This window comes from Monodelphis domestica, chromosome 1, assembly GCF_027887165.1.
Source record: "Monodelphis domestica isolate mMonDom1 chromosome 1, mMonDom1.pri, whole genome shotgun sequence".
Taxonomy (NCBI): Eukaryota; Metazoa; Chordata; class Mammalia; order Didelphimorphia; family Didelphidae; genus Monodelphis; species Monodelphis domestica.
In genome coordinates this window covers 611,135,643-611,156,495 of record NC_077227.1, presented here as the reverse complement: position 1 = coordinate 611,156,495, position 20,853 = coordinate 611,135,643, and the positions used below count along the sequence as shown (strand labels likewise).

Sequence of the window (20,853 nt, the reverse complement as noted above, 5' to 3'; positions counted from 1 at the left end):
GACCAAGAGAAAGGCCTCCAGTGCAGTTGATAGATTCTGTGTAGACGATTTATGAGAGAACATCAACAAAAATCATACAAAATGTGATAATCTTTTTTAGAAAGGGTACACTTATTGACTACATCTCGGTATAAGATAAGTGAAATTGCTGTAGGTTTAAATTGGACATATTATAATTATAATGTAGTTCATTTACCAACATTCTACTTGGCCTTCTTCCTTTTACTTAGTGTTGTGAGCTCTAACTTTAAAAATACAGTGGAGTAAGTCATGGCAAGAGATCAAAAAGGCAAAAAAGGAAGCTAGCCATTGATATAGTTAATATTAATAATTTGAAGTTAAAGAAAGTAAAAAGAATTATCGCTGTAACAGATAAAATAGGAATGAATCTGTATCAAAAACACTGAAGGATGGATCATTGTCATCTCATCCAAATTAATTTAGCATTAATGAATCATATCTGAAGATTTTAAAGCATTGCTTTATGAATCAAATTGTAATCTTGGCATTACTACTGTGCAACACAAGGTCCATTTATCCTCGCTGGGTAAACTTTCATGACATAAGGAATGTGGGATAGATTCAATGTTTTCTTAAATTTCCTTTTGGTTTAAAACTGTGCTTGAAGTGGACCTAAGCCCTGGGAGACCCCATCCAACTCCCAGGACTCTACTGCAACTTCCTCTGACACCTCCCACTTTCATTGTGGGAGTTATCAGAGGGAGAATAAAAGAGGAGAGAAGCTCTGGTTTGGGCACCTTTTTCCCCTAACCTAGGTGGAGAGCTTTGGTCCCTGCTTAGCTGCTGGAGATCAAACTTTCCTTTCCTAACCCTAAATAAACCTACCAATCTTTCCCTCTTTTTTCCCCTACCTCATTTATGGCAACCATGAAGGGATATGAACCTGCCTGCCTGCTTGCTGCCCTGCCACACTGCCTACTGGTAAGCTTTAAACTCCCTGCCCCAACCCCAGCCTACCGGGTAGCTTCAACCCACTAGGGGTAGCTCCTAAACCCTGCTGGGCTCCTCTGCCTTAGCAGGGGGTCCTGGTCTACCCTCTTAGCGCCAAGCCCTCTTCCCACCCCAGCTAAGGGGAGTCCTAGTCCCTAAACCCAGCCCAGGAGCCTTAGCTTACAACCTAACCCTCCTCACCCCTCCCTGCCAGGCTAAAACCAAATGGGGGTACAGAAAAACCCCAGTCCCTGACTCTTCCACCCACCCCAGCCTGCTTTCTAAATTTCATGCCTGTCCCTAACCCTAACTGTCTGGCTCTAATCTCTCCCTCTGGGGCTACAATTGGCAAATTGTGCAGAGACATTTAAAATGGCCTGAAATTCTCTCTCTGGCCATATTTTGTCTCAGAAGCTGACCCAGAGGTGATTTACACATCTCACCATTTGATATGCTATCTGGACATACACCTATTCAGGCACAACCATTTACCCCTGTCTATACCTCATTGTTAGGAGGGGACACAACCATCACCACATACATCAGAGAGTTACAAACAAAATTGGGGGAACTCCATAACTCTGGAGCTGCTGTTCAGGCAGGCCACAAAGACTTCTCACTTCATGATTTAAACCCTGCTGATGGTGTGTACATAAAGAATTTCAAACATACTGGGTTGACTGAACCTGCTTATGATGGATTGTTCTAGGTCCTATTGGCTACACCAACAGTCATTACAATTGGGGAGAAGGACTCATAGATTCATTGTAGCCATGTAAAATGAGTACCTTCTGTTGAAAATGAATAATTGTCTGTATTGATAGTATTTGACTATTGATCATGATAAGACTTCCTTATTGCTGGATCTTTACTATTTTGTTGCACTGTATTTGGTTGATCCTTGTCCTTGAACAAATTGCCCTTGTAAGACAATACATATATTACCTCAAAAAAGAAAGCCTGTAGTAGTGACCTATATTTATTTAATGTGCCTTTTGAAAAATTTCATGCCTTTTGTGGATTATTTTCATATATTTTCTTGAATGCATTATTGCTTTATCTACTCCATTTGCACTCACACTGTGGATCATGGCTAAGTTAAGAAATAAATCTAAATTCTTGGGTAAGAACCCTTTATATTCTACCTCTCCTTAAGTGACACTAATTATAACATATATATATGCATATATATATTTGATTGTCACTGATTGTAAGAGACATATTTTTGATCTTTAGAACATTTTTATAGTTGAATGTGCAATTCCTCCTTTTTTCCCTATCTCAAAACTCAAGATTTTATGATTATTGTCCTTCATTATCCAAAGACCAGAGTAACTCAAAGTTTTCACCCAAGGCAGATACTAGGATTCTTAGTCAGAAATAAGTAATTTCTCAAAGTAAGAATTTTCTGAAAAAGTCAAAATGAAGGAAAAGTGCTAAGGATAATGGCTTAGTGAGAAGATACAACTAAGAGAACAAGAGTGGATCTGCATGTGGTTCATCAGACAGAACTATACCAGATGGATAATGATATAAAGGGTTCACCAACATTCTAAGCATACAAGTACCTACAGCTGAGATAGAGTTCTATACAGAGTATAGTCATAGGAATGAATGTCCTATTTGGGCATTCTCTATGGTGACCAATTTACTTTGTATGGGACAATAAGAAACATATTTAATTAGTCTTCATGATAACCTACTAATAAAAAAGGTTATGTGTATCTATAGATATCTATAATATATGTAAATATACATTTTGTATATATCTATAGATAAAATTTGTGCTATTTTTCATTCATAAGCTATTAACAAAAATGGATTAAACAATGCCATTTTCTTTTTATTAGAAGTTATAACTACTTATATATATATAATATATATAAACATCTATACTTTATCACTAGGTTATCATAAACAAAAACCAGCCTCGATTTTACATATCTATATATACACATATGTATTTTATTATGTGTCTATAACAAAATCTACATTTGTGCTAGAAAATGTAGTAATAAGCATTAAGAAACAGATTATTGTGAATACTTCCCTTTTTTGGCCCTTTATCTCCTGATCTAAAGACCTGGTTTCAAGAGTGATTAACTATTTTTGTTATATTTCATTTTTTTAACCATCAAATCTTGGATTTGGAGCTTAAAGGGACCCCAGAGGCCAACTAGTCCAACTTTCTCATATGGCAGATGAAGAATAGAGGCTCAAACAAATTCATTGACTTGCTTAGCATCACACAGGTAATAAATAAAGAAGTCAGATTTCAAAATCAGTTTTTCTGGTTCCAAAAACCATTGTTCAAAAAAAAATTAGTTTAGCAAACCTTAGAATAGAGAGGAATTAATGAAGGACAAGGTTTATTTTTAGCACTATCTAGAAAACATTTTTAAAGAATATATACATGCATCATTACCTTTTTGGTAAGAGAATCATCTGAATCAGAAGGCATTCTAGTGGAGACATGGAAAATTACTTCCACAGTAGAGGTAGCATAGTATGGTGCAGTTTGTCCTGTGCTGCCATTTCGCTGCAGGCCACCCATAAATCCACAGTGTGATGAAAGGTCAACCTTATATACGTAAGAAAATGAAAAATAATGATAATTAAAAAACCAGGACTTTTGATTTATAAAACTATAAGACAGGGAATACATTATAAATTTAAAGTGTGTAGAGCTCTTTGTAAAGTTATGGCTTAAGTGTTAATTGTTTAGTTAGTGCCCAGATCCTTTCAATGAGTAGACCATTTTTCCCCCTTCTAAGATGCATGAATTCTGTGTATTATATACTTAGATCCATTTTAATTAATTTTTTTTTACCTTGAAAAAAAGACGTTTCTTTCAAGTTAAATATAATAAGATAAAAGAATGCTTTTTTGTTTGACAGAAAACATGGTCAAGAATAAAGAACATAAAGATACATTTAAAATAACTCTGGTCAAGTCACTTAACCCCAGTTGCCTAGCCCATATCACTCTTCTGTCTTCGGAACAAATAATGATTCTAAGACAAAAGGCAAGGGTTTAAAAAAATAAATAAAAGAATCATGTATTAAAATAATTTAAAGAGGAGTAATGAGCTTACATTTTAAAGGCTTTTTCTTTGAGAAATCTCACTTTACAGCTAAAAATCACCATCACACCCATTATACAAATCCATACTTCTTAAATTTTTCTATATTCTTAAAAAAATGAAAGTAAAAGGAATAAAAATTATAGAAGATCAGGGATTCCTAACATTTTTATATATTTGTGTGTTATAGATCACTGGTAGTCTGGTGGAAGGCAATGCACTTCTCAGAACATTTTTAAATGATCAAAATATGTAAGATTAAAAAGAAAACTAATTATATTGAAATACAATTATCTAATTAGCTAACGTCATCCAGTCATCCAGTATGTATCAGTTTGAACCTAGGTCTCCCTAAAGCCTTTGGGAGAATTTGCTTCAAAGTCAGTGCTATTCTAAAATCAGAAATTTCTAAGAAGTCTAGGCATAATGAAAACTAAAGGTTCTTAACCTGAGGGATACTTAAACTTGTTTGTTTTTGTTTTTAATATGTTGATAATTGCATTTCAATTCCTTCTGATTCATTTCAATTCTCATGGCTCTAGATCAGAGATCAGAAAACAATGTCTGTTTTTTTCTATACTGCCCTATGCTAAAATGTTTTTTTTTACATGTTTGAATAGTTGTTCCATATTTAACAATATATATTAAAAAAATATTACTGCTACACAAAAAGAGGCAGGCAAGATTGGCCATTAGGTTGTAGCATGCAGACCTCTGTTCTAGGCAACTCTCTAAGACTGTAAATTGCAGAGATGATACTAACCTACATAGGAAGAAAATTTTCTTTATTTGGGAATGGTTCCCACTCCCCAAGAAAGGTATTATTTATTTGTTTTTAGCTGTTTCAATTAAAAAACTTTGGAGTTCCAGATTTTCTTGTTCCCTCCCACTTCTCCCATACCCCCAGAAAAAGCAAGCTATAGGTTATCAATTTTATATGTGAAATACTGCAAAATATATCTCTGTATGTCACATCACAAAAAAAGTAAACTGAAAAGTTATACTTCAATTTGTACTCAGAATTTTTAAGTTCTTTCTCTGAAAATGAATAAATTTTTTTCTTTTCTTTTTTTTAAACCCTTTAAACTCTTTGAATTGATACTAAGCATCAGCTCCAAGGCAAAGGAGTGATGTGGGGTAGGAAATGGGCATTAAGTGACTTGCCTCCAGGGTCACAGAGCTAGGAAGTATCTGAGGTGAGATTTATTTAAACTCAGTATCTCATCTTCAGACTTGGTGCTCCGACTGGGCCACCTAGCTCTGATAGGATAGTATTTTTTCATCAGGAATCCTTTAGAACTGTCTCGGATCACTGAATGGATTAGAGAAAGCAAAACTTTCCTTACAACATTGCTAATATGATGCACAATAATCTGTTTCTGCTCACTACACTTTGCATTACTTCATATAAATCTTTCTAGGTTTTTTGTCAGTATCTTGTTTGCCATTTCTTATAGCACAACAATATTCCATTATAATCATATATAAGAACTTGTCCAGCCATTCCCCACCCAATGGATGAGTATCCTCTCAATTTTCAATTTTTTTGCCACCACAAAGAGAGCTGCTATAAAAATTTTTGTACATATGGGTCTCTTTGGGGTATAAACCAAGTAGTGGTATTGCTAGTCAAAGGGTTTGCCTTTTGGTATAGTTTCAGGTTATTTCCCCTAATGGTTGGACCAACTCAGAACTCTATTAATACTACATTGTACTCCTATTTTCTCTTAGCCCATCCAGCATTTTTCATTTTTGATCATTATGAATTGGTACCTGAGATTTGCTTTAATGTGCATTTCTCTAATCATTATTGACTTAGAATATGCTTTCATAGGACAGTAGATTATAGCTTTACCTTCTGCTTCTGAATCGCCATTTATTTATTTATTAGAAGACCTTACCTTCTGTCTTGGAGCCAATACTGTGTATTGGCTCCAAGGCAGAAGAGTGGTAAGGGCTAGGCAATGGGGGCCAAGTGACTTGCCCAGGGTCACACAGCTGGGAAGTGTCTGAGACCAGATTTCAACCCAGGACCTCCAGTTTCTAGGCCTGGCTCTCAATGCACTGAGCTACCCAGCTGCCTCCCCCCGACCATTTATTAAATAGGGAATGAGCCTTATTTTTATAAATTTGACTCGGTTCCATATATATGATATCAGTAAAATTTGCTATAAATTTTATGATACTACTTCATGGCCTATATCTTCTTTTAGCAAAATATAGTTTCCCCAATTATATCTTTTAATGAGCTCTATTTTTGCTTTTACTTTGTCTGAGATCATAATTGATAATCCAGTATTTTTTATTATAGCTGAGGGATAATAGATTCTGCTCCAGTCCCTTATTTTAACTGTGTCTTTCTATTTCAAGTGCATCTCTTTTCAACAAGATATTGTTGGATTCTAGTTTCTAATCCATTCTCTTATATTTTGTTTTATCATGAGCTCATATTCCCATTCCCATTCCCATTTATGATTATCACCCATGTATTTTTCTCTGTTCCATTTTATTTTTCTTTCTATTTATCCTGTCCCTTCCTTCTCAAAAGTATTTTGCTTCTGATTACCACCTCTTTTAATTCACCCTTCTGTCCTCCCTCTTTCTTTTGTCCCTTCCTCTCCTAAAATAGACTTCTCTGCCCAAATGAGTGTTTACATATATTGATTCCTCTTTGTATCAATTCCAATGAGTATGAGATTCAAGAATTATTGGCCATACTCATTTCCCTGTCATGTAAAGGTTTTTCCTTGAAAGTCTTTTATGTGAGAAAATTTTCTCCACTTTACCTCTCTCTTTCTCATTCTCCAAGTACATTCTTCTTTCTTAATCATTCTTCTTTTTCTGGAGATTATCCCAACATAATCAATTTATACTTATGACTTCTGTCTATGTATATTCCTAACTGCCTGAATAAAAATAAAGAGCTTTGGAGCTAAATGAATCATCTTTTCATATAGGAATTGAAATGATTTAACCATATCCAGGCCCTTATGATTTCTTTCATGTTTACCATTTTTAAAAAGAATTTAAGTTTATTTAATTAATTAAATTCATGATATTTTCCATGGTTACATGAATCATATTCTTTCTCTCTCCTCCTCCCACTCCCCCCCCCCAACCATCATGTTTACCTTTTAATGCTTCTTTTGAGAATTATGTTTGAGTATCAAATTTTCTCTTTACTTCTGCTCTCTATGGAAGGATTTCTTGAAAGCTCTCTATTTCATTAAATATCCATTTTTTTTCCCTATGAAGGATTATACTCAGTTTTTCTGGATAGGTTATTCTTGATTTTAATCCTAAATCCTTTGCCTCAGAGAATATCATATTCCAAACTCTCTGCACCTTCAAAGTGGATATTGCTAAATCTTACCTCATACTGACTAAGTTTCCATGTACTTGAATTGTTTCTTTCTGGATATTTGCCATAGTTTCCCTTTGGTCTGACCTCTGGAATTTAGCCATAATATTCCAACAAACTTTCATTTTGGGATCTCCTTTAAGAGGTGATTGGTGGATTATTTTAATTTCTATTTCACTCTCTTGATAAAAAATATCAAGTTAGTTTTCATTTATATTTTTTGAAATTTGATGTTTAGGTTCTTTTCTTGATCACAGCTTTGAAGTACTTCAGTAATCCTTTCAGTAATCCTTAAATTTTATTTCTCCTTGACCAATTTTCCAAGTCACTTGTTTTTTCAATGATGTATTTCATATTTTGTTCAATTCTAATTTGAAAGGAATCATTTTCCTTAGTAAGCTGTAAGGAATTTTTTCTATGATGAATTGTTAGGCCTCTTGCCATTGGGTCAATTCCTTATTTCCTTTAGTATTTTTTAGGTCACTCTTTTACCAAGTCATTAATTTTCTTTTCAAAATTTTTCACAATACTTATTTCTTTCCCCAAATTTTCCTTTAGGACTCTTCAGTTTCTTCATTCTTCCAGGAATTCTTGTTGGATTTGTGTCTAATTAGCATCTTTTCTTTGTGATCTTGCTTGTAGCTGTTTTTATATTTGTTGTCTGAGTTTTTGTCTTGGTCTTCTCTGATACTATATTAACTTTTTATAATCAAGTTTTTTTTTTTCACCTCTCATTTTCCCAGTCTATTTCTTGACTTTAAACTTTATGCTAAAGTCAAGCTCCATTCAGCCAGAGATGGAGAGGCACTATGCTGAAGTTCAGGCTTTTTTTTTTTTGGCTGCTGTTTTCAAAGTTAGTCAGTCTGGGAGTCTGCAAGTTCTCAGTTATTCCATGGCGGAATGAGCTGGGAAGAGTTGTGTCCACCACTGTCCTGGTCTGTCCTTTACTCAGGAACAGTCTCTGTTTCCTTGCACTTGCAAGGACTAAAGGTCTTCTTCATCCTAGAACTGTGACCCAGAACTTTACATGTGTACAAAATGTGCAAATCAGCATCAGTTGTACCCAGGAATAGCAATAGATCCCCTATATTCTCTTTTGACTAGCTGTCTCACCCCTTGCTATCTCTGGGCTGAGAACTCCCAAAGCTGCTGCTGCTACTCTCACAGTTAATGCTAATGCAGGCTTCAGGTGTTGCCAAATGAATTCTGAGCCAGTCCCCAACCCAATGTCATAGACTTTTCTGCCCAAACCCAAGTTGTCCTTGGTTGGGAAAATGTCTCATCTGGTTATTTTGTTGGCTCTATTGCTCCACAATTTAATTTGAGGCATTACTTTAAAGTTTTTTAAAGGGAAATTTTGAGAAAGTTTAAGAGCTTTCCTGACCCACCTGGGATTTCCTCATACCAATGAAATCACAAGTCTAGTTATAAGCCCTATTTAAAAACATGATTCAGTAACATATTCTTTTCTCAATGAATACTCCATGAATCTTAGAATCTGAGTTTCAATGGATATTCATTCCAATTAAGAGAACTCATTTTATTTTATCTTTTTTCCATTATATCTTATTCATTCCATCTTTCTAGTATTTGACTTCTTTTCTAATCTCACTTGTCCATTAAAGTCATTATTACTTTGCAAGGCAACCCCAATTTACTATTCTTCCTATAGTATTAGTTATCATCTCAGCTAAAGATTCCTTTTTTCCTTCCAATTCAGGTTATGTCAAAATAATATGTTGGTAGAGGACTAAGTGTTTTGTATGCCTGAAATCACTTCCATACCTTTTTACTCTTTTTGAATACACATCCAGCCTTTGAAGATCAACTCATGTTATCATCTCCATGAAAGTTTTTCAGGTCTCTACCTCTTCTCTCTTTCAGATTTCAAAGTACACATTAATTTGTACTTCTCTAATGCATATATAATGTCTAATTTTTTGTTATAATCATCTATTTATGTCACATCCCACAACAGACTTTCACAGAAGTATGGAATATCTTATATTCTAGCTATTTTATTATGAACAGACACTAATAAATATTTAATTGAATCATTACTAGAAACTGTAATAATACCAATATCTAACAATTACATAACTTTAACATTTAGAAAGCATATTAAACACATTCATTATCTTCATCCTCACAGTAATCCTTTCTAGAAGGTATAACAAGAATTATTTCCTCTCTGTAGATGAGACATCTGAAGCTTACATAAGTGACTTGCTTAATGTCACATAGCTACTGTTAGAAGTAGTATATGAACTTAGGTCCAAATGAAATAAAACCCAATTCTCATTCCACTACAATTCTATTATATTTTGTATTTTTAAAGTTGCTAAAAAGTGGCCAATAAGTTTTAAAATGCAAATGTTCAGATTTCAATTATAAAATGAGGCTCAAAAAATCTTGATACTGCAGGTACTTCTAAAGCAGACTTCAAGGGGTAACAATTTTACATGTAATGCACATACACCCAAAAGTTTTAATTTCACTCAATTAATATTCACTGAATGAATTACCTCCCAACCAAGCCCAGCAACAAAGTCTTCATATGCCTGGCTTCCCCTTGCATTTGATAGTATTGAGCACTTGTCTTCTTGTCCTTCAGCAATATAAAACACTGCAATCTTGTGTGTTTCACGGCTGTGGATCAGAAGCAAATTGAAAGGAAGAATAGTTATAACAAAGAGAAAGATGTGGCACTCTCTTAAAAATGGGTCTTTATATCATTTCTTCTACCACACAGTTTAGGATTTCCTCCTAATTTTAATTTAGGAACATGTCAGTTAAACTTTGAAACAGACAAAAGAGCTGCTCTAATTTTTACATTCTTATGTAAATTTTACATTCTGAGACTTAAGATACATACTGTAAAATTGTCTAAATCTAAATAGACAAATTAATCTAAGAAATTAAAATAGAATAGATTTTGGACTTGGTTAGCAGAAAGTAGCTGCACATTCCCCAATAATAGGATACCTTCCTTTTCTGAATGTTTAACTGAATATTTGATTGAGAAAAGAACTGAATGGTTTCAGCCATGAAAGATGAAGTCCACATTGACACTATATTAACTAGAATGGGGACCAATTCATAATATTTGACTGTATTAACAACTAATTGCTATATAGATATTAGATTAAGAACACAAAGACCTTTTAATTTTATATTACATAAACATGGTATTTTATTAATGATAAATATCTTTCTCCCTCAAAAGTCCTAGGAATGATTCAATCATTGCCCTTCCTCTTTCAAAGGAGTCATATTCTCTCTTTAAAAACATCCTTATCTTCTAATTTAGAATTAATACTAAGTATCAGTTCCAAGGCAGAACAGCAGTAAGGGCTAGATGACTGGGATTAAGTGACATAACTAAAAAAAGTCATATTGTCTTGTTCTTGTTGTTATAACTAGTTTTGCTATCCTGATCATCATTGTTATTTCATTTATTTTTTTAGTGATTAATGGAAAATATATCTTCTATGTCTCAGGAAATAAAATTTTATTTCTCCCAGTTAATACATTATGCTGCAAGTGCCAAAATGACTGATGTATTTCTGTTTCTTAGTTCTTTGAGACTCAAAATTACATGAAAAATTCTTATGAACAATGTATGTAGCCTAGGACACAGCAGGGTTTTTAAACATTTCTACAGATAGAAACAACATATATACATATTTTTATCTTATTAGTTATAATTTATTGAACCTCAGATAAATCTTTAGAGAAGAAAAATAAGGTTGGATGAGAGGATTTTGTTAACTGGAGAGAAGGAATGTTTTAGAATAAATTTCCTTCCTTCCTTCCTTCCTTCCTTCCTTCCTTCCTTCCTTCCTTCCTTCCTTCCTTCCTTCCTTCCTTCCTTCCTTCCTTCCTTCCAACCCTTACCTTCCCTCTTAGAAGCAATACTGTGTATTGGTTCCAAGGCAGAAGAGTGGTAAGGGACAGGCAATGGGGGTCAGGTGGCTTGCCCAGGGTCACACAGCTGGGAAGTATCTGAGGCCAGATTTGAACATAGGACCTCCCATCTCTAGGCCTGGCTCTCAATCCACTGAGCTACTCAGATGCCCCCTAGACTATAATTTCTAAGGAGTATTTTGAAGTGTGCATATTATGGGGATTCAGAAATATTTGGTGGCAGTTGGCAGAAAATGTTTTTAGTGTTCTAAATGTCCTTAAATCTTCTAAAAATGTTCTAATAACAGACTTATTGAAACAGGCAGGTACCATTGCAAACATATGCCTTTGCCGACTATTTGCTAAGACATGATGAAGGAATCAAAGTGGAATTACAATACAGTTACCTATGATCATTTGTTTGAGACTGGGTCTCCCTATCTCAACCATGTTGAAGTGACCAAGCAACTCAAGACCTCTTTATACTACTAATCAGCATGAAAGCTTTGATTTGTTTCATATCTGACCCGTATTGGTTCACCCCTTGTTAGGTAACCCAATGGTCCCCCTCTTAACCAAGGCCTCACCATATTAATGACAAATTTAGCATGGATACTCAATAAGTAAAGCCTATGGCAGCTCAGAACACCATAGCTCAAAAGACTCACCAGTAGCCCTATTAGCTGAGATTATACACATGCCCCACTATGCCTGAAAATGCATAATTTAAAAGTCATATTAAAAAACCAAGAACTTTGTATTGATCTCCAATTCTTTCCTATAACTCAATCTATGTTTAATTAAAAATCTCTTTGATTCTCTGAAAGTAGTCAATGTAAATGTAAATGTAATATTTATTTATAAACTCTTGTTCCTAATTGATATGCATATGCTCATTCTGCTTCAAGTTTAGATGTTTTACTTTTGAAATATGAGGGTCTTAAATTCTGACTTGAAATTCCATGAAATATAAGAAATACTGATCTTTAGTGCTAAACATACAACAAATTTCATATCTTTTAAACTTAAGGACTATAGAAAGTTGCCCAGTTTTTTAAACCATAGCTGACTTTGTTAAACTCTCAAATACATATAATGTGTTTGTAATGCTACTGTACATCAATAATATTTTGCATCCACTAGACTACAGGAATAAGTGGGCAACAGAGAAACACACAGAACCACCTTTTTGGGTAAAAAAATTATGTTAATTTCTTTATGTTTTTTTCTTTCTCTTAAAGATATACTAAAAAAATAGCAACCTTAACTTTATCTTAACATATAGTTGTAAGATTATTCCTATTTAAGCAGCAAAAAATGATTATTCAATAAGTATAAACTGTATCTAGCAGAATTCTTTGTATATAATAAGGGCTTTACAATTTTAATTTCATTACCTGCATTTCACAAATACCATTAAAATGTTGAAATTAGGAAACCAAAAGTATGTATTCTTTAAAAAATGTGAAGTGGTATTCTTTGTATTTACTGAGAACAGGAAAAGATAATACTATAATTCTACTAGAGGAGGAAATCAGTTTACATAGGAAGAATTATTTTATTAAAGGTTGTAAAACATTGAAAAATACTAGTGAAAGTGAAAAATAGATTAAGCTGTGATTCTACCTGTAAACTGGGAGATGTACATCTATTTGTACTTATGTACTTATTTGATTTCAAAATGAACTAGTGAAAAAAATCAATTAGAGGGACAGAAGTTGGTACGTTTTTTAGTCATAAGGAACATGGAATCCAAGGGATGGAGGTTTAAATGAAAGTTAATTGGGGTAACAGAGGGTTTGCCAATAAGCTTTTCAAAGCCATATTTTATAAGTGCAACAGCACTCCAGGGAACTAATTCAATTGTACCTCACATAGCTAAAGTCTATTGAGACTAAACAAATCGGCCATAGTTGCAAGATGACCTTTTATTTGCTTAACATGGAGTGTATGGAATAAGAAAGAATATACATAAAAATTCAAGTTTGAAAATGTATTCCACTTGCTTAGTGATGGAGAATGCCTGAGACACAATGGGAATCACTATTCATTATAAAGAATTTCAAAAAGTGAACTTATTCTTTCTCTAACATCAAAGCAGGTTAAAAAAAAATAGCCGAAAATAAAAAAATAGGATAAGAGAAAAAATAAGAAATTGCTATCGATGTTAGTGTTTGCAAGCTTAAAAATATTCTTATTAAAATTCATAATTCTATAAAGTCATCAAAAACATTTCCCTGTAAACCAGGAACTAAAAACTTAAAATGACAATATAGGTATCCGATATTTGGAGAAATATTACTTTTTCTTTTTTAATGAATTTTAAAATATATCTCTCAACAAATATATTTCTAAAGGACCCACCATAATAGAAAACTAAGTCATAAGACAGGCAGATGAGACAAATTGAGACTTCAAGCCTTCTGAAGGAAAAGTCAGAATTAAATTATATCTTTCATATGTATATCTAAAAATTTAAAGAAGGCAGGTTTGCTTTTAAGATAGAAAGTCTAAATTACATTTTGAAATGCACTAAGTATATAGGGATTTTTTAAAAAACCCTTACCTTCTGTCTTGAATCAATACAGTGTATTGGTTCCAAGGCAGAGGAGTGGTAAGGGCTAGGCAATGGGGGTTAAGTGACTTTTTCAGGGTCCCACAGCTGGGAAGTGTCTTAGGCCAGATTTCAATGCAGGACCTCCCATCTCTTGGCCTGGCTCTCAATCCACTGAGCCACTCAGCTGCCCCCAGTATATAGGAATTTTGAAAGAGTGGAGGATAAAGGGAAGAAATAAAATGAGTTGGAAGAAAAGTAAAATCTGTATATAAAGGTAAATGTTGAAAGATGTTATCTAGAATACAAAAAGGATGACTCTTTAGAATAGTTTTCTAAAATGAGTGGAATCAATATACAATGCACCCCCTTCCCATTTTTAGGGACTTTAATAAAGAAAATCTGTCTGAATATTTTAAAAATAATTTTAAATACTGATTCTTATAATCTTCTATACTTTTGTTCAAATGGGGGAAGAAACATAATAGTAATATAGGTTTGAAATCCAAATAATGGCAATATGAATCAGACCATTATCATTCCCTTGAAAACTGCACTGAATTTGGAAGACCTATTACAGCTGTTTTAATGAGAACCTAAAGCTAAATGGAAAAGTGAAAACAAACCTATAAATGATACCTTACAGAAAAACTGTTATTTTAAGAAATACACAAAAGAAAGAAAAAAGATGCACTAAAAACAATTATATAAAGAACAGTAGATGTTCCATAGACATTTGTTATCTGAATACTTAAAGAGCTTCAGATAGAAACACAGGCATATAGCTAAGCCTTTTTATACTTTATGTTTTAAAAAATTTCTAATAATAAAAACTGTAATTTCCTAAGATGTCAAAATTTAAGCATGTTATGACATGTCAGTACATAGCTATTTTATTAGTTCCTCTTTCTTTATATTTTAAAAGCTATTTTATCTGCCTCCTACCAAAGGGACTCCAAGTTGTTAATGAATCTAGGATGTAGGACTTTATATGAATATAATCTTTATTTTGCCATTTCACCTAAAATGTATTATTTCAGCACACAATATAAAAAGAATATAATCTCTGAAAGTTAGGTATTAAAAATTCACAAATGGGGTTGAGAGAAAATATGATTTATATAGTCTACTTAATTATTTTTCCTATTTGAAGACTGTGTTATACATAATGGACATAGGGACTCTACCTAATGTAAGTGCTAAAATATTTCATGCAACATTGTTGAACTATATAGCACAGACATGCAAGTTAACATAGGTTAGATAAAGGAGGGCTATTAACCTAAGAATTATAGCACTTTGAAAAAGAGTTCATCCTGTAGCATTTTACAACATAACAATTTTTAATTCAGTAGTTAAGATAATAAATACAATGATTACACTACAGAGATCAGATTTATAAGTAAGGATGGGTATGCACATCTATAGATTATTTAAAGAATCTGAATATTTTTTTGTAAAGATGTCTGATTTTTTCAGGTTTACCTGATGTATTTATTCCTTCATGCAGTAGATCAAACTTGTCCTCTAAGAGATTAATGGCCAGAAAATGAGATGGTTCAGCTATACAAAGTGAAATACCTATAAGGATAACCTGTGTTGTATAGTGGTACCCACAATATCAAAAGAATTAGAGGAAGTTCCCAGACATTGGTTGGTGCCCTTGAGAGGATTTATGGAAGAACATAGAAAAATACTTATGTAGGAAAAGAAGTCATAGATCACTTGCAATTTGTATTTTTGAAGAATTTTGCACACTCTTAATGTCATAGATTCATCAGAGTACTGACGTAACAGCTATACATGTTCTCAGAAGATATAAGAATGAAAGTAATTTACAAATATAATTACATACCACTGACGTGAGTCCAAATTTTTCAACTCTCTCAACAATTTAGAATTTTTCTTCAGCAGATGAAAATTTTTTCTATAATGACAAAAAAATTCAAAAAATTGGGAAGATATATCATGTGAAACAAAAACAAAGTACTATGGAATGACTATTCCTTTTATGAATGTCAACATGAAAAAAGTAAATGAACCAAACAGATTTAAATGTAAGTTTTGTAAATGTTTTAAGTTAGCATACTAAAATTAATATATATTATGGTATTATTATTATAATCAATTATCTAACACTATGCAGATATAAAAAGCACTTTGCATGTTAGATTTTTTTTTTCATAAAGCCACTTCATGAGGTAGAGTAATACAAGTAGTAAAGTGAAAAATTTGAGAATTTTTTCCCAAGTAGAATGAAAGTTCCTTTTAGACAGGGCCTGTTTTTAATTTTCTTTGTAACTCTAGTGTCTAGTACAGGGCCTGGTATAAAGTAAGCAATTAATAAATATTCTTCAAATTGAGAAAATAGATTCAGAGGTTAATTTAACTTGCCTAAAGTCATGCAACTAGAAAATGGTAAAGTTGGAATTTGTACCAAGGTCTTCTGACTCCAGTACTCTTACATCACCTTGATTCTCAGAAAAACCAGTTAATACTAGTGGTGACAAACATTATTAAGTGAATGCTTTTAAACTTTAAATATATATATATCTGTATATATTCATATATAAAGATATACAGACATATACAAACAAACATATATAAGATATGCAGAAGACAAATTTACTTCAAGTCAAAGAAAGACAACAAGGAGGAATAGGACTCATAATCAGAATACAGAGAAAGAAACAGCTTCATGAAGACAGAGGAGAGAGGCATATGGCATGTTAAATATACAGATATGATACAATCCTTCAATACTTCATGGAATTATCAGTATTGATACTTCATCCACTGATATCAAAGGTAACCTCCCTAGAACTTAACAGATTGTTATGGCAAATCTCTGATGTTAGCTAGAATGGTGCTTACAACTTTATGCACACTGCCCCATAACTAGACTAGAATCTTGACATTTGAACTTGAATTCTTGACTGATTGTTAGGATCTGACAGAACTTCTGGTCCACTATAAGATATTGAGAAATAAGCTAGCCTTCAGACTACGATGAGATAGACTCTGGTTTAAGACCTTAGTGAATTTAGAAATATGGTAAAGAATAACTGGGTGAGGATAAATGGTGAGAAAAGTAAAGTGATACTGCTGTAAAAAGTTTTTCCAGATTAAACTTCAAAATTGGCAGAAAGGTTAATAAAGAATACTAATTTTAATACCAGTAGAAGTATTATTCAGCTAAATACAGAGTACTTTAAATATTTGTATCAGAAAAGATCAGTTTTATCTATTTTGCAAAACAGCACAGGTCAAGAATTAAAAAATAGTAATGAGAGAAGTAGAAATCAGCAAGTAAGAAATATAAAAGAGAAGACCCAAAGCAGAGCATAGAGGGAACTAGTAAGGGTCACTGTTCAGAGCACAGTGGGTCCTGCAGAAGCAGGTCAATTGGTCATTGGAACCCATATGAGCAATCTAAGGTGGGATTATCCAGGTGCCAAAAAGGATTTCCAAGCATTTTAGAAATTGGTAAGCAAGCTAAAGTCAAAGCATAAATGTTAGGACATATTCTAGGTTTAGAGTGGACAAATAGATTCAGAATACTAATCAGCCATCTGGGTGGTGAGGATCAGGAAAGGAGGAGAAAGGGATAAAAATGTCTTAAATCAATGTGATGAAAGAGTATAAAGGTAGAAAACTTAAGATCCTACTCATAATTAGGGATATGATCTTTTAGCATGCCACTTAATCTTTCTAAAACTCAGTGTTTTCTGAGATAAATGAGAGAAATTAAGAGTAGACAATCATTTTAAAATTATGATTCCATGTTCATTGGATCAGGTTAAGTGCTGACATAAACCTTAGATATTATCTGGCCCAAACCTATTATTTTATAAACACTTCCCAAAGTAAAAAGAACTGGGCTTTGAACAATTGTTCTTTTATTCCAAATCTTTTTTTTCCCCCCCAATTCACGAAGACCTTGTGGATATAATCATAGAGCCTCTCTTTGAGTTTCTGAGAAGTCATTGAGAAAGGGAGGGGTGCAGAAGCCTGAAGATAAATGAAAATGGGAACACACATCTACTGATGACTTGAATTAACTGATAAAACATGTTCCTGTTTTCAAAAAGGAAGAAAAATAAAGTATGGATGACATAGATTAATTCTTAAACACAGATTCAACATGGCATATGCTAGATTTAGAGTTAAGATTTGAGTTCACATTCTACATCAAATACTTGGTTAGCTGTGTAACCACGGACAAGTCAACTTAATCTCTCAGCTTCCAACTGGGGTTTAAAAAAAAGTCATATCTATCCAAATTTTGAAGGCATCAAATAAGATAATCCTTGCAAAAATGTTTGGCTAAGTATAAAAGTAAGGAATCATCATCATGACTATTATCAACAACAGCTAGCAAAATTCTGAAATGTAATTTTAAATGAGTGTTTGGTTTTTTAAATACTAAGAAAACGAATCAGAGATGAAGAGAAGTAGGATCATTAAGAAAAAAAAATCATATATAACAAGGTTATATTTTTTTTAACAAAATTATCTCCACAGAGAAAAAAAAAACCTAGTAGGAATGGGCAGAAGTTACAAAGTATTAATTTATGTTTTGGATAAGAAAGAATTTGTTAATGTATCAAGTGTTTAAAATATTGCCTTTTGAGGCAATAAGCTTATGAGAAATGAACTAAAGGAAACGATGGAAGAAATTCCTACATGAGGACCTCTAAAGATCTTTTAATAAGAAATTGCATAATAATACATATACATAATGATTTTTATTACATAATGATGATAATAAAATCACATTTACATAGTATACTTTTTAAATTTTTGAAGTACTTTTTTTTTCACAATGACCCTGTGAAGATATTTTACCAGATTAGTGAAGTGAAGATTACGAGAAAGTTGAGTAATTTGTCTATGATCACACAGGTAATACATTTTATAGCCAGGATATAGAACTCTGGTTTCCTGTTTTCCTGTTCTAATTCTCTATCACACCAGCTTTGATCTTCAAAATTTTGGCTACAAAATGCTTACCAGAAGCCATCTAGCCTCTCATTAAATATTCCAAAATGATGAGAAAATTCATTACTTTTTAAAAAGGACTGGATTTGTAAAAACAAAATATTAGAATATTCTTCTTGATACTAAAGTGGGCCCTGAGTCTTTGTAATTTTAGTCTACTGTTCTTAATTCTACCTAATTTTACCTGTAACTATATAACAGAAGCCCAGACTTTTCCACAGAGGATCTTTTAAATAAATGAGGACATTTAACATTTCCTCTAAGTTTTCTTTTTGTAAGGTAAAACTTTTTCTTCTCATATTATATAGGAAATTTGAGTCAACAATCTTTAAAATATTGTTGTGATTACAAAATTCTATGATTTTTGTAAAGTAAATGGCACAAATACTAATATGCCTATTTTACCTATGAGGAAGTCAATACTCAGAGATGTTAAATTATTTGCTCAAGGTAAAAATTTGAATGGTGGCTAGTAAACTATTGAATAAGGCCTAAAACAAAGATAATCTCAAACACAGTGCTTTTTCCATAAGATCTAAGTCATATTAGCATAGAATACTAACAGCAGAGGTAACTTTTTGACGTCTAACAATCAGCAATCTAATCTAAATTATATAACTTTAAAAATTAAAGAAAACTGCAGACATACTGAACACATTACTGAGAGAAAGTTAGATACTGCTTTCAAATTACAAGATTAGAATTGAGCCTAAGAATTGGAACTGCACTATTAATTTTGTTAATATTTTAAATTTACTAAAAATATTCATACCTTTAATGTGACTATTGAAATAAACTTAAATGTGAAAAATAATTGAGAAAATATATAAAAATTAAAATTATGATAAAATTGAAACAGATTAAAGATAAGCAAAAGAAAATGAAATCATACCTTCTGTCCCAAGAATTCATTCCTAAGTCATTCAGCAGTAATCTACAGAAATAAAATGGACCTTGTGGCTCAGAAGGAACTGGCTGTTCTTCATTGGGAACTTTCAGTGTAACATCAGACCTGCACCTCTGTACATATTCTTCTTCTTGGGCATTCTGATATAATATTGCTTTGATGATCTCTTTTTCTTGACCTTGACTCATTCCAAATGGGGATGGTGAAGGAGCATTTAGGTTTATCTGGGATGGCAAAAGGCATTCAGGGCTGGCATTGCCAATATTTTCAAGTAATTTGTCAAGCACATCATCTACTTCTTCATTTTGAGAAAATTCTTTCTCAGGTTCAAATGTCTGAGGTCTACTGTCTGAAATCACAAATGAATTATTCCTCCTGTTCTGTGTAAAGCAGCCTTCCAAAGGTCCATATAATATTTTGCTATCCCAAGAATATTTTCCAGAGATATCTCTCACAATAAGCCTGACATCAGAGAGTGGACCTGATGGCTTCTCTTCTGTTCTTTCAGCAGGAATTTGAAGGTAAGACATAAGGGTATTGTCATTAAATACAAACAACTGTAGGTTTGGACTTCTGAAGACTTCAGAAGAGAGCTCAGGTGACTCAAAGTATGCATTGTCATGATTTTCACTAACAAGGCTGTGAAGAATGGCAGGGCCCGCACTGAGTGGATAGTGACTCAAGTGGTTTACTAGGTGTGTCATCACCATACGGGCAGTCAGAGGGATTAATTCCAAACTTCTCCTCCGTTTTTCTATAAAAATAAATAAAGAATGATCAGAGATGGCAGAAACCTATTTAAAAAAAACAACATATTTAGAATTTAGTTTATGGCTTTTTCTTTAAACATTGGCACCCCTATTTTCAACTGTGATGGATTCTTTCAAAAAACTATTCAACCCTACTTTCCAGGAACTTTTGGTTATATAGGCAGTCCCCAACCTACAGAAAGATTATTTGTATTTGGAACTTGAAGTATATTTTCCCACAGAAATATTGTTAAAATGGTAGTTAAGTTTCCAGGCAAAACAGGAAAATTTTACTTTGTTACCAGCACTTATTTAGAGCTTACCTTATAAAAGACTTTGTCT

At 32.9% G+C, this 20,853-nt stretch overlaps 1 protein-coding gene across 5 annotated transcripts in view; it reads right to left on the bottom strand.

Annotated features, from left to right (window-relative positions):
- Positions 1–20,853, bottom strand: part of RALGAPA2 (Ral GTPase activating protein catalytic subunit alpha 2) — a 544,635-nt gene that overhangs the window by 138,043 nt on the left and 385,739 nt on the right. For all 5 annotated transcript variants that reach the window (XM_007476631.3, XM_056813837.1, XM_007476632.3 and 2 more), the window contains 4 exons: positions 19,748–20,516; positions 15,710–15,781; positions 9,920–10,043; positions 3,377–3,532 (listed from right to left, as the gene is read on the bottom strand). In XM_007476631.3, coding sequence (XP_007476693.2) covers positions 3,377–3,532; positions 9,920–10,043; positions 15,710–15,781; positions 19,748–20,516 — 1,121 coding nt within the window. The remainder of the gene's footprint in view (positions 1–3,376; positions 3,533–9,919; positions 10,044–15,709; positions 15,782–19,747; positions 20,517–20,853) is intronic.